Consider the following 16,371-nt stretch of genomic DNA (forward strand, 5'->3'; position numbering starts at 1 on the left):
TGTTTTTGTTTTGATTTGGTGGGTCTTTGTTGGGGACCGAGTATGGGGTCAGTGACCTTGGACCTGCACAATTGAGTACACAAGGAAGCAAGCTGTTATCATGATTTGGCTGTGTCAATTGCTTCTCATTTAACCTACTTTAGACTTGATTGCTGTTTTGTACGAATGTAACCCCTGGCAGTGTCCTGGTTTTTAAGGTATTTAAGGTTGGAACTTGAAATAAAGGATGCTACAGTCTTACGCTCATGGTCTTAGGCTATAGTCTAAAGCTCGCCTTAAGCTGGAGTTTTGGGCTGCTGACTTGGGCTGTAGTCCTCCGGACCCCATCTTTTTTGTCTTCTTCTTTTCCCAGTCTTCACCCCCAAGGTCAGGAATCCCAGTTTGCTGCCGGCTGGCTCCAGCAGGTCTTGGGGCTTGAACCCAGCCTGGGTGCTGTCCCTGAGCTCTTCAGCTCAAGGCTACTGCCCTACCCTTAGCACAAGCCCCACTTCCTGTTTTCTAGAGATTAATTGAAGAGTCTCAGGCTCTTTTGTGCCTGGGCTGGCTTTGAACCTTGATCCTCAGATCTCAGCATCCTGAGTAGCTAGGATTACAGGTGTGAGCCACCGCACCCAGCATAAAATGCTATTTTTTCCATGAGCCACAAACATTTTTTCCAGAACAATTCCTTTTTATTTTTAAGACTTTTACAGAAAAGGAAGGAGAATGGAGGGATGGGAAAATGGTGTTGGTGTTCAGGTAAGTCTTTGAAAAATTGGGAAAACAATTCCAAGTCTGTTTATTTGTTACTCTTTTATTCGGTACATCTTTCCCTCACTAAATACTCCCATCTTCCTTTACTTCAGACCTTCAAAAAAGCAAAAAGAAAACCACTGGATCTGCCAAATCAACTCATGGCAGATACAAAGCAAAAACTACAAGTAAACTTCCAAAATACATTCTAGAACATACTTAACTATTTTATGGATTATGGTGACCTTGAGTGATTATATTACATAAAATTTCTTCTTAGGTAGCACTTGTGGTTTTAGAAAGGGTCGACCTAAATGTCTATGAAAAGATATCTACACAGCCTTCTTTTCTGTTGAAAATATCTTGTAATTAACCAACAACACTGAACATAATCAAAATATCCTAAATACAATATTGAGTCCATTAACTAGTCTCTGGCACTTCTGATTTTGTATTTTTTATACCCTTGGAAGGCAAGGGGGGTATAATGCCTTCATTTGCTTTTTTCTTTAGGTCCATGAGAACAAGAGAGACGTGAATCCAGTGGTACAGGAGCTCAATGACAATATTACCAAATTCCCATACTTGGATACGAGAATGACCTGCAGAAAGAAACAAACAGAAGTTAGTGTGGATAGTTTGGTGCTTTCTTTATTAAAGTAGGAAGTTCCATTCCAGTGCTTGTGGCTCACGCTTGAAGGCTGAGATCTGAGAATTATGGTTCAAAGCCAGCGTGGCCAAGAGAGTCTATGAACCTCTCACCTCCAATTATCCACCAAAAAGCCAAAAGTGGAGCTGTGGCTCAAATGGTACAGCACTTGCCATGGCAAAAGAAAAAAATGGGCCAGGAGTTTAGCCTAGTGATAGAGTGGGTTCGATTCCTTTGTACCACATACACAGAAAAAACCAAATGTGGTACTGCGGCTCATGTGGTAGAGCTCTAGTCTCGAGAAAGTTTAAGGACAGTGACCAAGCCCTGAGTTTTGCCCAGCACTGGCAAAAAAGAAAAAAAAAAAAAAAAGGAGACAGCACTCAGGCCCCGAGTTCAAACCCCAGGACCACACATCCACACAAAATAGAAGCTCCAATAGTATGGTTTAACTTCATTTGGTACATTTTAGAACAAAACCATAGAAGAATTTCACTTAAATATGTAATTGTAAGAAAGTAGGTAGATACATCTTGAATGTTCATGTTAATGGAATATTACATAGCCATTAGTAACATATGTAGGGAATTATAGATAAATCTCAAAGACCTGGAAAATAGTATACTGTTATGAACTCTAAAGACATAGTGGAGAGTATAATTCACATATGAAACTAATAAATGCCAAATTCATAATATTATGTTATTATGGGAATATATAACAGAAACAGGAAGAGGTAAAACACTTTTTATTTTTATTTTTTTGGTGTCGGTCCTAGGCACTATCCCTGAGTGTTTGTGCTCAATGCTAGCACTCTACCACTTGAGACTCAGCTCCATTCCTGCTTTTTGGCAGTTACTTGGAGATGAAAGTCTCACAAACTTTCCTGTCCAGACTGACTTTGAACCACATTCTTCAGAGCTCAGCCTCCTGAGTAGCTTACTAGAATTACAAGAGTGAGTCACCCATTTTTTTGTGCTATTGGGTTTGTTTTTTGAGTCACCCATTTTTTTGTGCTATTGGGTTTGTTTTTTTAAGTGTTTTGTGTTTTGCCAGTTATGGGACATGAACTCAGGGCCTGAGCTTCTTTGTTCAAGGCTAGTGCTCTACCACTTGAGCTAACAGCACCTCTTCTGGCTTTTTGGTGGTTAGTTGGAGATAAAGGTCTCATGAAGTTTCTTGACTAGGCTGGCATGGAACTTGGATTCTCAGATCTCTGCCTTCTGAATAGCAAGGATGACAGATTAGCCACCAATGCCTGGCTGGTAAATGTTCTTATTATGCTTTATTTCTATTTTTTAACATTCTTCATCACAGTTTATTAAAAGCCACAACACACATTCAACATCCTGATCTATTCTCTCTACTCAGTTTTCACAGAAAGCATCACTGGAAGATAATGAGGATTTGTCTCTAAAACAAACTGGGAGGATACTCACCATGTGATCTCTCCTCAAATCAGTTGGTACATTTTCCTTATAATTTGTGCACCAACATACTAGTGAAAACTTCAGTTTGGAATTGAACAATCTGATGAATCTTGAGTGTGACATAATCTGTTTTCCAACTAAGGTGACTTTTTTTTTTTTTTTTTTTTTTTTTTTTTTGCCAGTCGTGGGCTTGAGCTCAGGGCCTGAGCACTGTCCTTGGACTTTCTCAAGGCTAGAGGTCTACCACTTGAGCCTCAGCACCACTTCCGGCTTTTTTCTATGTATGTGGTACCGAGGAATTGAACCCGGGTCTTCATGCATGCTAGGCAAGCACTTTAACCACTAGGCCAAACTCCCGGCCCCTAAGGTGACTTTTGTAGAAAATAATGGGTGGAGTTTCTAGCATTAACAGAGCTAGGAGCCCCAGTTATAGAGATAATAATAGCTTTATTTCTTAAAAAATATCTGAGACTAAACCAGGAACTGTGGCTCATGCTTGTAATCCTAGCTACTCAGGAGGCTGAGATCTGAGGATCGTGGTTCAGATCTACCCCAGGCACTAAAGACTACGAGATTCTTATCTCCAATTAATTGCTAAAAAAAGGTTAAGTGGGGCTATGGCTCAAGGGGTAGGGTAGTAGCCTTGAGCTGAAGAGCTCAGGGACAGCACCCAGGCCCAGAGTTCAAGCCCCAACTCCCCCCTCCCCCCGCAAATTAGTCAGGCATGGTAAGTAAGTTTTAACCATGAAGTCTATCCAATAGCTTATTAACAATCACAATTATCTACTAGAATTTCTCTGTCTTCTATCATCAGAGAGGACAAGGTTCCCTGAATTAGGTTTAGCCTATCAGTAGTATTTCTATGACAAAAGCTACAATATGTCATAGGAAAGGCACCTAAAACATGAGAAATATTCATAAGTAAATCTCCATTCGTAACTGAAGCCATCTTAAAATGCGGATGCAATTAATTTTCTACAATCCTCTCTAACACAAAGGCACTGTCTTTCCTTATTCAATTGTAAGTGTTCAATAAATGCTGAATTGAAATAACATTAAATTAAGGAGTAATTTAATTTTGTTTTTCAAATACTAAAAGTTTTTTCCAGACTACAGCTTAAGAACATTAGTGATGATAATGAATGAAAAACAAAAACAGATGGGAGTCATAAGAATACATTAAAAATACATCATCTCATTTGATGGGCAATACTAGAACAATCAAAATACATACTTAAAATGTTTAGGCTACATTTGTCATAATCCTTCTTTTTACTAATTACCTTACAAGGTAATGTTATAGGTTTCTTAAGATCATTTTTATTTTATCTTAATGTTCCACGATTATGAATGAAAATCACACAAAAGTGTACCCTAGGAAAAGCCCTCCTAACTAATTCTTTTTTTTTTTTTTTTGCCAGTCTTGGGCTTGGGCTCAGGGCCTGAGCACTGTCCTTGGACTTTCTCAAGGCTAAAACTCTACCACTTGAGCCACAGCACCACTTCCGGCTTTTTTCTATATATGTGGTACCAAAGAATCGAACCTGGGTCTTTGTGCATGCTAGGCAAGCACTCTACCATTAGGCTGAACTCCCAGCCCTCCTTAATTTTAAAGATAAAACAGTTCTATGGCGTCCCATAGCTTTATTCTGCCTTTCTAGAGTGCCTATTAGGAACTTTATCCCAATAATACCACTGCCACATTCTTAGCTGAGCCTCAACCAGCAGAGTTCTATACCTGCACCTATTGTTAATTTGCAGCCATTACTAAGCTAGTCACCATCTCCCTGGTGACTCAAGGACCTGAGGATGAGAAGTGAGGTTGCTTTCTTTCATAAGCTCTTGTTTGCTTATTTCCTGTCTTTATTGTTGCCAGGAAAAGAAGCTCCAACAGTCTGGGAAGTGGTTACTGTTCCCCTGTCCTTTACAGAGATGTTTGTGTCAATGAATGCTCTCATGATTGATTTCTCTAAAGTAGCCTCTTGAACTGTTGGGTTACCCTTCAATAATTGACCGCTACTGCCCTCTTGTGGTGGACAAATGCCAGGTATTTGCAGGATGACACCAATAAGTCTATTCTCATTGACTTGGCAATTATTTCAAACAGATATTCGACTTTCATTTATTTAAAAACTACAAGAAATTATGCCTTTTTGGCTTTGGCCCATTAAAGCCTATGTTAAATTATTCAAATGCAGCCGGGTGCGGTGGTTTATGCCTGTAATCCCAGCTACTCAGGAGGCTTAGATCTGAGGATCAAGGTTCAAAGTCAGGCCAGGCACTAAAGTCTGGGAGACTCTTATCTTCAATCAATCTCTAGAAAATGGGAAGTGGGGCTTGGCTCAAGGGTAGGGCAGTAGCCTTGAGCTGAAGAGCTCAGGGACAACGGCCAGGCAAAATTCAAGCTCCATGACACACCAAAAGAAAAAAATTATTCAAATACATCTAAGCTATAAAGATTTCTGGGCCAAACTTTAACCTGCTCAGAAATCTTTTTTTAAAGTTTATTAATGGTATTTTTGTGGATTCTAGTTTAATCAAACTTTTAATTAAACAGGGAATTTATTGTGCTGGAAACATGAGACTATAAAAAGGGTATTTTTAAATTAAAACTTCAGTTTGGATCCTTGTTTTAACACTGGATTAATTAAGCCAAATTCTTAGGGAATTGTAGACAATTAGTAAAGATGAGCAAAGTAAAAAGAATGAAGTACTTAAGATTCAAATTCAAAGCTAATGTGCAACTGCTCTTTCCAATTGTCTGCTAACCCAAATACCCTTCTCCTTCATTAGTTCTTTCAGTTTTAGTTCTTGTTTCTCTGTGTCACATTTCCTAAATCACTCTAAGATTAAATCACTTAATGTTACTGCCACATAAAAAGAGCTAATAGAGTACACAACTCACAAGGGTGGGGAGATCAGGAAAAGAAAAAAGAGCAACTCCATTATTTTGCTCCTACTCCTCTCCCCTCCTCACTCTAACTGGTGACCCTGCTTCCAATATTACTGTAACAAAACAGAAATATTAGAAGACAACTAATCGATAGGCAGGTGTTGATGGCTCACATCTGTAATCATAGTTACTAGTCAGGAGGCTGAGATCTGAGGATTATGGCTCAGAAAAATTTGTGGGCAGAAAAATTTGTGAGATTCTGACTTTCAATTAACCAGCAAAATGCCAGAAACAGAAGCATGACTCAAATGGTAGAATATCAGCCTTGAGCAGAAAAAAAATGCAAGAAAGCAAGGTCCTGAATTCAAGTCCCAGTAGCAGCACAAAAGAGGAAGAGAAAGTGGGGGGAGGAGAAGAGGAGGAGGAGGAGGAAGCATATTTTCTCATACATGTGAACCCACTTAATCTATCATATCATCTTAAGCCAGTTTCTCCATTAGTGAACTAGATCCTGCATAGCCTTATAAATTCATTGTCCAAAAGTGGTACATGAGAGTTAAAGAAAGCACTAATGAGGTCACCATAACAACTAACAGAAGCTGGAACTGCTCCAAGGCAAACAGATGGTTATTCAACAGGATCTCATCTCATCAGCTTGAATGGCTTCAGGAATTTACTATCTCCAACATGTCATCTGGCTTTCTATACGAGCTTCCCATCAGAATCAAATATGCTATTCCTTCTCCTATCTTTTTTTTTTGCCAGTCCTGGGGCTTGAACTCAGGGCCTGAGCTTTCTCATTGGACTTTCTCAAGGCTAGAGCTCTAACACTTGAGCCACAGCACCATTCCGGCTTTTGTCTATGTATGTGGTACTGAGGAATGGAACCCGGGTCTTCGTGAATGCTAGGCAAGTACTCTACTATTAGGCCAAACTCCTGGCTTTTCCTATCTTAAATACAATTTTTTTTTGTCCTTTCTTGGCAGGACTCTTGTTTGGCTTCACTCTCCTGCTTGCTAGATTGAGGTCCTAATACCAAGCCATATCTCTAGTCTCAAAACAAAACTACTTGGACCTTATTTCTTTACTGCCCCGGCCCCCCATTCTTGTGTGTCTTGTGTGTGTGTGTGTGTGTGTGTGTGTGTGTGTGTGTGTGTGTGTGTGTGTGTGTGTGTGTAGTGGAGCTTGAATCCAGGGCCTTGGCATTGTCCCTTAGCCTTCTTGATCAAGGTTTGGAGTTCTACCACTTGAACTATAAGTCTATTTTTGGCTTATTTTCCTGGTTAAGTGGAGATAAAAATCTCACGGACTTTTCCTGCCTGAGCTGGCATCAAACCCCAATCCTCAGGTCTCAGCCACCTGTGTGGCTACCATTACAGAGCCATGGCACCCAATATTACCTTCTTTTTGTGTCAAGGCATTCAAAGAATTGTCTCTACTTAGTCTTTTCTCCCTCCTTTGGGATATCATCAGTTTGACATCTCCAGCTCATTTCCCCATTTGGAGATCTAATAGATCTCCCAAACTTAGCTTGTCAAAACCTGAAGCCTTCATTCCCCTTCCCACCCGTGTCCTCAGCCTGCCTTGCCTACACTGTTCTCCAACTCAGTCCACAGCAACTCCCTCTTCCCCAACTGGGCAAGAGTCAACCTTGGCTTCTCTGTTTTCTTCTGCATGCCATACCCATACTCTCAATTAGTTCTCCTTCATCCCACTGGGCTCTGCCCTCCAACAGTTTTCCTTTTCTTTGTATTGATATCAGTTGTACAAAAGGGGTTTCCTCTTCTCAAAACCTTTCTTAAGCTCTCCTTTAGAATATAAGGTAGGATTAGCTAGAAGTTTGGCCTAGTGGTAGAGTGCTTGCCTAGCATGCACAAAGACCCCAAGTTTGGTTCCTTGGTACCACATGCATAGAAAAATCAAAAGTGATGCTGTGCCTCAAGTGGTAGAGCATTAGCCTTGAGAAAGCCCAAGGACAGCTCTCAGGCACTGAGTTCAGGCCGTTTTTTTTTTTAAAGAATACAGGATAGGACACCACAATAGTCTTTGAGGCCCTCCTCAACTCAAGTAATATCTCAAAGAGGGTAACACAGCAAGTCTCTGGTTTGGGGTAGACTAGAATGGAAGAATACCACTCTAAAAACAAGAGAAAACAGGAGAGGACAAGTATGTGTACTGAATACTGAGAGTCTCTGGGCTTCCCCCATTGAGTTGTCTCCTCTCCAGGCCAGGGTAGTGGAAGAATCTCTTTGGAAGAAGCTTATAGCCCAAAGTGCAGAAGCCAGAGATTTAGATGCTGGAGGTCCACTTTTCATTTTTAGCCTTTCTGCTCTTCCCCTGCTCCACCCCACCCCCTTTCTGGTGGTGGTACAAGATGATTGAAGGGTCTTCTGGGCCATGAGCTTGCTAGACAGGTAGGTGCAGTATCACATGAGCCATGTTCCAAGCATTTTTGTTCTCAGTTTGCTTTTTAGATAGGATCTTATGCTTTTGACTGGGCTAGCCTCAGACTGTATCATCCTTCCTTTGCCTCTTGAGTTATTCCCCCATCCCTCCTGTCACCTCCCCCCAACCCCCCGTGATATGTGATACTGGGGTTTGATCTTAGGACCTGTTGCTTGCTAAGCAATGCTTAGCAAGCATTTTGGGGGGGAGGAGCATTTTGGGGGGGAGGAGATAGTCGTGGGACTTGAACTCTGGGCCTGGGCATTGTCCCTGAGCTCTTCACCTCAAGGATACTACCCTACCCCTTGAGCCACTTCTGGTTTTCTAGTAGTTAATTGGAGATAAGAGTCTTATGGACTTTTGTGCCTGGGCTGGCTTTGAACTACAATTCTCAGATCTCAGCCTCCTGAGTACCTTGGATTACAGGCATGAGCCACCAGCACCCGGCCTTTAGGTTGTCATTTTAAATATAAGCCACCACAGGTTACAAGACATCTCAGAAAAATCCTTTGAGACACAGAGACTCCTATACCAAAACAAAAAGCAGGAAGACAAATGAAAAGGAGAGAAAAGTTCAAGAAATAATTACTATCAATACACTCAGAGATAAGATGAACATATGAGCAAGCAAATATTTAGAGCATAACAACACAAGAGTTCTTAGAAACTACAATGTGAAGAAAGAAACCCAAAGGTATGGCTGAAAGAATTTCTCAGAAAATAAATCAAAATACAAAAAATAGGAGCAGAAAAATCATTTTTCAATCAAACCTAGAGCTTTAGGTGTGCTAAACAAGAGTTCTACTGGACAGGAAAAAAATTAAGATGTTAGAAACTAAATTTAGGAGGGCCATTGTCTGAGTTACAAAGATGCCACACAAGCTACCACCAGGCTCCAAGTCACCTTTTGTGTAAATGACAAAAGGACCACCAGGGCGGGTGCATGCTATGCATGTAGCTTGCTGAGCAGGAAAGATGTGAACAAGTTATTCATCTTCAAGCAGACCAACTTTAAGCTAAGGCACATAATATGGGGAATGGAATCCTAGTTAGCTTTTGACCCCACCTACCCCTCCTTGGCAGGACTCTGCGTGTGTGTGTGTGTGTGTGTGTGTGTGTGTGTGTGTAGCTTAAATAGCAGAGCCTTAAAGTAGCAATGGTGATGCTAGGGAGGAAATTGCCTGAGCTTTCCAATTGGAAAGCCCAGCAAGAATCCAGATCAATGGAGGAAAGTAGACTGTCTCAAGGCAGCTCACAACTTTGAGAATAAAGGGATGATTCTACAGCTTCTGAAAAGAACTAAAACCAACAAAAAAACTATCAAAAAATCAAAAGTCAGAAAAGTTCTAGCCTTTTCAACAGCCACCAGACGTTAAGCATGCAACATTAAATGCAGGGTAACAATTTGACTCCTAAGGCATATACTCAAGAAAATTGAGTATGTATAACTACACCAACACATCAATAAATGTTCATAGCCAAAAGGGAAAATAACTCTTAGATCCATCAAGAGAGAAATACATAAATACAATGAGGTATAAACATATATCAGATACAAAGTAATTTTTTTCCAGTCCTGGGCCTTGAACTCAGGGCTTGAGCACTGTCCTTGGGCTCTTGGCCTTTCTCAAGGCTAGAGCTCTACCACTTGAGCCACAGCACCATTTCTGGCTTTTTTCTATGTATGTGGTACCGAGGAATTGAACCTGGGTCTTCGTGCATGCTAGGCAAGCACTCTACCACTAGGCTAAACTACTGGCCCCAAGGTAAATTCTTTACTGCTACTGGAACTTGAGAAGTCAGGGCTTCACACTCTCACTTGGCTTTTTTGCTCAAGGCTGGTTCTCCACCACTTAAGCCATTGCTCTATTTCCCACCTTTTGTTGGTTAGTTGGAGATAGTCTCTTAGATGTGTCTGCATGTCATATCTGTGTATGGAGTAGGGATGGAGGATAGCACCTAGAACTCCCACGATGGTGACAGTAGCAATTAGGAGATCTCTCCCATAGAAGGTGAATCTTAGACCAGCGTTCATTAGGACTATGAGTGCAGCAGCCCTGCCCCCTGAAGGCAAGGCATCTCTGTCATCTGTCACTCTAGGAGGATCATGGCTGGTCTCATAGATAGTGATAGCTCCGATAGCTGGCTGCTTTGGTAGAGAGGAGCGCCCTCCTGCATGACCATCACCTGGGATTTTTTACAGGCTTCAATTTAGGCAGGAGGAGAAGGTTAAAAAATGTTCTAGACATCAGTGACTCCAGTCATACTGACTATGAGAAGCAATGGTCATCCAAACTTCCTGGGAGGGAGACATGGGACAAAAAGACAGGGGAGGCTGGCTGCAGAGGTCCAGTGCAGATGGGGAAAACATCTCAGAGAAGTGGGTCAGACCATCAGGGTCTCTGGAGATTAGAAGTCCCTCAGGCAGAGTTAACAGGGTTTTGATATGGGACTGAGTGAAAGGGTCGATGGAAGTGGTCCCTGGAGTCACAGAATATCAGCCCACAAGGAAGCATGTCATGATTCAAACTCAGTAACATAGCCTGAGGACCTGCTGAGCAAAGCTGCCTTCACAGGTGACTAGGTAAGGTATCATAAGGCACAGCTGCCTGGAGTTCCATCATAACAAACAAAAATGCTCCTTTCTCAAAGTAGGGGGAAGTGTGAGAGGCAGCAGCAGAAACGCTGATATAACATGGGCATATCACCAGCCTTAATTCTGTCCTGTTACTAACATCGTTTGTGGGGCTGCCTTGGTGGGCTGGACTCAGCCATATCTTCCAGCAATGCTTCCCCATCCCAGGTGGAATCCACAGATACTACTGGGGTTTCATGGTAGCTAAGGTTGTTTAGTAGAAACCTTAATTAAAGCTGCTAGAAAGTCAAAAGGAGTAACAAACAACACGTCATCCTGCTAAAGACTGTTCTTTTTCTGTTCTCTTTTGCCAGTCCTGGTGACTAAACTAGGGGCCTGAGCACTGTCCTTGGGCTTTCTCAAGGCTAGTGCTCTACTCTTGAGCCATAGCACCACTTCCAGCTTTTTCTGTGTATGTGGTACTGAGGAATTGAACCTAGGGCTTCATGTATGGGAGGTGAGCACTCTACCACTAGGCCACACTCCCAGGCCCCAGACTCTTTTTTTATGGCACAAAGATATCCTGAAGAGCTCTTTCCCTGTCCCTCATGCTGGAGCTTACATTTATTTTATTTTTTTCCCCAGAGATAAGAACCAAACCCAAAACCTTGCATGCTCTTTTACTGAATTCACTCCCAAATCCCAGAGCTTTCAATTTCTCCTCCTCCTCCTCCTCCTCTTTCTCCTCCTCCTCCTCCTCCTCCTCCTCCTCCTCCTCCTCCTCCTCCTCCTCCTCCTCCTCCTCCTCTTCTTTTGCCCATCCTGGGCTTGAGCTCAGGGCCAGAGCACTGTCCTTGGACTTTCTCAAAGCTATGTTCCTCGATATGTGATACTGAGGATGCTAGGCAAGCATTCTACCACTATGCCAAACTTCCGGCCTCCCAGTGCTTTCAATTTCTAGTGTCAATTGCATCTGAAGGAAGACAACTGGAATCTGGATGGCTTATGAATTTTCTTGATTGCCCTTAGTGATAGCTTGCAGGTAATAGGAGAGCCGAGCCTGTGGGTTTTTATTGTATTGGTTCCTAGCTCATGTTCTCTTAGATGCAGTTATAATTCATACCACATAGGGGCACTGTTGGAAAGCAGAAAGGGTAGGAAACATGGATGGGAGCAAGCTGCTCAGGAATCAGCCAGACTTTCAAAGAGTAGACAAGTAGAGAAGTAGGATTTTTACATGTTTTCCAAAGCGGAGGGACAGTATATGACAGCAGGAGGTAATGCTTATAAGAAAATTGAAGGCGAAGCCTGAAGAGATTCCCTTGAAACACTGGTACAATGTCACAGAAAATGCCGAACCTCTCCTGGGCCTACCAAAGAGTCAATGTCTATAAACACCTGTAAAATGAAGAGTAAAGAGACCTGCTCAATATCTGCTCATATTAACAAGGGGACTTGGGCATTATCTGGGCACTCGTGGCTCATGTCTGTAATTCTAACTGTTCAGGGGGCTGAGATCTGAGGATCTCCCCTCTGGGAAACAAATCTGAGACTCTTTAAATAATCAGAAAAAGGAATCTGCAACTGGAGGTGTGGCTCAGCTGGCAGAGTGCCAGTCATGAACAAAAAAAAGCTGATCAAGAATATGAGGCTCTGAATATTTATCATAGTGAAGATATGGAACCAACCCAGATACCCCTCAATAGATGATGGAACAAGAAAATGTGGTATTTATACACAATGCAATTCTATGCTGCCATCAGAAAGAATGACATTGCCCCATTCGTAAGGAAATGGAAAGACTTGGAAAAAATCATATTAAGTGAAGTCCCAAAGGAACATAGGCTCAATGGTTTCTCTCATTTGTAATAATTAGTATACATCTAGGACTCTCCTAGCAGAGGTTTATAATAGCAAAAAACTTAGATTTATAAAGTCATATGGGATGAGGCTAAATGAAAGGATCTCCGGGATATGAAAACAAGAACTTTATCTTGTGTGATTGTTGCCAGTCCTGGGCTTGAGCTTGGGGCCTGAGCACTGTCCTTGGATTTTCTCAAGGCTAGAACTCTACCACTTGAGCCTCAGCACCACTTCTGGCTTTTTCTATATATGTGGTACCAAGGAATCGAACCCGGGTCTTCGTGCATGCTAGGCAAGCACTATAACCACTAGGCCAAACTCCCGGCCCCTATGTCATGTTTTTGTGTCCACAAACCTTCTGTATCTTATGAAAATAGAATGTGATTTTACTATAAAGTTCTAATCTCAAATCTCAAATAAAAGAATATGAGGCTCTGATTTCAAACTCTGATATGGGGAAAGAAAAAAAAAAAGGGAGAGGACACATACAAGGAACCATGATAGTAGGGTCTTGGCTCTAGGTTGAGACTAGCAGATTGGTGAGGAGCAAAGAGGAGCAGGGATTCAGAAAGGGTATAGACAAACGGCTCACATGTGGCAATGGCAGGGGTGCTTAAAGTCATAGCAGGTGTAATAACTTGGCGGGCTTAGCTGCCACAATGTTTTTGGTTTTCTTTATATTTTTTATTGTAATTAATAGAAGGGTTACATGATATTTGCCAGATAGAAGGTGCATTAATTCACATACATTGATACCCTTTCACATGTCTTGGTCCCCATTTCCCTCCCCCCCCCAGTGTTTTTGTTTTTGTAAAAATGCTCAGCCTGCTCAGCCACCTGCCAGTGGTTATGACCACCTGGGTGTGGTCCCATCCTTATGATTATTGACTGTGGGCATCATAAGGTGATGTCATACAGTCACGACCACCTGCATGTAGTTTTGATCACCTGCGTGTGGTGTTTACCTTTAAAAGCTAAGTCCCACTGAAGCTCAGGGCTGCTTTCTCTCAGCCTAAGGTGGAGAGTAGCTGCTGTGCTGCTATTAAACTGACTCCTAGCTTGGCTCAATGAGTGCTGGCTCACTCTATTGCTGAGGGGTTCAGGGCTTCCCAAAGGGGCTGGGATATTACATCAGGGGACTTAATACATTCCCAAAAGGAAGAGGAAAAGCAATTAGGGTGCCAAGTTTAGGAAGTCCAGCAGGCCAGGGACACTGATAAAGATTTCTTCTGTATTTTAAGTCCTCAGTGATAACTCCCTTTCTTTCCTCCCTTCCTCCCCCTTTCTCTCTCTTTTTGTTGTTGATGGTGGGACTTGAACTCAGGGCTTGGATGGTCCCCGATCTCTTTTGCTCAAGGTTAATGCTCTACCACTTTTGAGCCACAGCATTACTTCTGGTTTTCTGGTGATTCATTGGAGATAAGAGTCTCATGGACTTTCCTTCCTGGACTGGCTTTGAACCATAGCCCTCAGAGTTTGAGTTCAGCCTCCTGAGTAGTTAGGAGCATGAGCCACCAGCACCCAGTTGTATGTTTGTTCATAGATGTGTTCTGTTCTCTGTGGACAAATTGCTCATCACTTTTTCTAGCAAACAGCATTGCTGCTCTGGAGCCATGCTAATTCTTCTGAACCCAAATACTTATGTGATTAATTTACATAGACTAATGGTCTTTTCTTTGATTAAATAATCTAAAGATTTTTTAAAAAATAACCATTTTTGGGCCAGGAGCTTGGCCTAGTGGTAGAGTGTTTGCCTAGCATGCACAAAGACCTGGGTTTGATTCCTAGGCACCACATACATAGAAAAAAGCCAGAAGTGGTGCTGAGGCTCAAGTGGTAGAGCTCTAGCCTTGAGAAAGTCCAAGGACAGTGCTCAGGCCCTGAGCTCAAGCCCAGGACTGGCAAAAAAAAAAATAACCATTTTGTTTCATGCTCATGTCCTCAGGGCAGTCCCTGTCTGTTATTTATTGATTTTTTTTGTGGGTTATGGGGCTTGAACTCTGGGCCTGAGCTCTTCAGCTTACCCTTGAGCAAAGTCCTGCTTCCCATTTTCTAGAGGTTAATTGGAGATAAGAGTCTCAGGTCCTGGGGCCGGGAGTTTGGCCTAGTGGTTAAAGTTCTTGCCTAGCATGCATGAAGACCCAGGTTTGATTCCTCGGTACCACATACATAGAAAAAAGCCAGAAGTGGTGCTGAGGCTCAAGCGGAAGAGCTCTAGCCTTGAGAAAGTCCAAGGACAGTACTCAGGCCCTGAGCTCAAGCCCAGGACTGGCAAAAAAAAAAAGAGTCTCAGGTCCTTTTGTGCCCTGGCTGGCTTTGAACCTTGATCCTCAAATCTCAGCCTTCTGAGTGAGCCACTGCGCCTGGCTATTTTGGTTTTTGAGGTGGGTTCTCAGTTGCTCAGGCTGGTCTCAAACTTCTGAACTCAAGTAATCATCTTGCCTCAGTTTTCTGCGTAGCTGGGGTTCTGAGTACATTTTCACATACTCAGTTTTACTTTTTTTTTTTCCCTTCCAGTACTGGGATTTGAACTCAGTGCCTCATATTTGCTAGGCAAGCACTATACAGTAGAGTCACACCTCTATTCCTTCCTCTTTTTTTGTACTGGTTATTTTGAGACAGGGGACATGACACCACATTCAGTCCTAATTACTTTTTAGTCTGGTCTGCATTAGGCCATGCTCTCCTCCATTTCAGCTTGCCACATAGCTGGGATAATAGGAGTGTGAGTTATTATGCATTTTTGGGGGGAGGAGGCTAGGCTGGCTCCTAACCACCATCCTCTCAATATCACCCTTCTGAGTAGCTAGGATTACAGTGGTGCTCAGATACTTGTTGATTTTAAATGAATAATGCACATGTGGTCAATAAATGGGAATTAGATGTGCTCTTGAATTCTCATGTGTAACATAGACAATATCTTTGGGGAGGGGGGAAATTGTAGATTACAGACTCTCTCTCTCTCTCTCTCTCTCTCTCTCTCTCTCTCTCTCTCTCTCTCTCTCTCTCTCTCTCTCCCCAATCCAGGGCTTGAACTCAGGGCCTGGGCACTGTCCCTGGGCTTTCTCAACACTAGGGCTCTACCACTTGAGCCACAGCACCATTTCCGGCTTTTTCTATGTATATGTGGTACCAAGGAATCAAACCCCGGTCTTCATGCATGCTAGGCAAGCACTCTACCACTAGGCCAAACTCCCAGTGCCTGTGTCTCTTCTTTTAGAGAATTTAGAACCTTCTTTGTCTGTCTGTCTGTCTGTCTGTCTGTCTGTCTGTCTGTCTCTCTCTCTCTCTCTCTCTTAGCGTGAGTGTTGCTAGTACTTGAACTCAAGGCTAGCGGTCTACGGCTTGAGCTACAGTTCTACTTCTGGCTTTTTGGTAACTAATTATAGATAAAAGTCTCGTGAACTTTCCTGCCTTTGGTAGCTTCAAACTGTGATCCTCAGATCTCAACCTCCTGGGTTGCTAGAATTACAATTGTGAGCCACTGGCACTTGGCACATTTCTATTTTCTCCTAAAACTGAAATGAATAATTTGTTTTACTCTAATAAACATCTCTTAATTATAATTGTTTTTTATTGCTGTTGATATAGATTTAAGTGAAAAGTTACCTTCAATATATTTATCAATCTTCGTAATGATTTCGTTCTGGCTAGCAGTTGGATCAAAGGTACAGATTCTCTCAACTAAATACTGGTTAACATACTGTGAGCAAAGAACAAAAGAAAATGTATGAGATTATTAGCAAGTCAAAATAGAGTACCCAATTCACCAGTTTATACAATT

General features: G+C 42.2%; 1 protein-coding gene across 1 annotated transcript in view; it reads right to left on the reverse strand.

The window, feature by feature from the left end:
* Positions 1 to 673: 673 nt before the first annotated feature.
* Positions 674 to 16,371, reverse strand: part of Efcab5 (EF-hand calcium binding domain 5) — a 77,557-nt gene continuing 61,859 nt past the window's right edge. The window contains exons 23-24 of the mRNA XM_090351510.1: positions 16,197 to 16,290; positions 674 to 1,334 (exon numbers count right to left, since the gene is read on the reverse strand). Coding sequence (XP_090207636.1) covers positions 1,156 to 1,334; positions 16,197 to 16,290 — 273 coding nt within the window. The 3' untranslated portion in view covers positions 674 to 1,155. The remainder of the gene's footprint in view (positions 1,335 to 16,196; positions 16,291 to 16,371) is intronic.

Source organism: Megascapheus bottae, chromosome 17 (genome assembly GCF_031878675.1).
Source record: "Megascapheus bottae isolate mThoBot1 chromosome 17, mThoBot2.hap1, whole genome shotgun sequence".
NCBI lineage: Eukaryota > Metazoa > Chordata > Mammalia > Rodentia > Geomyidae > Megascapheus > Megascapheus bottae.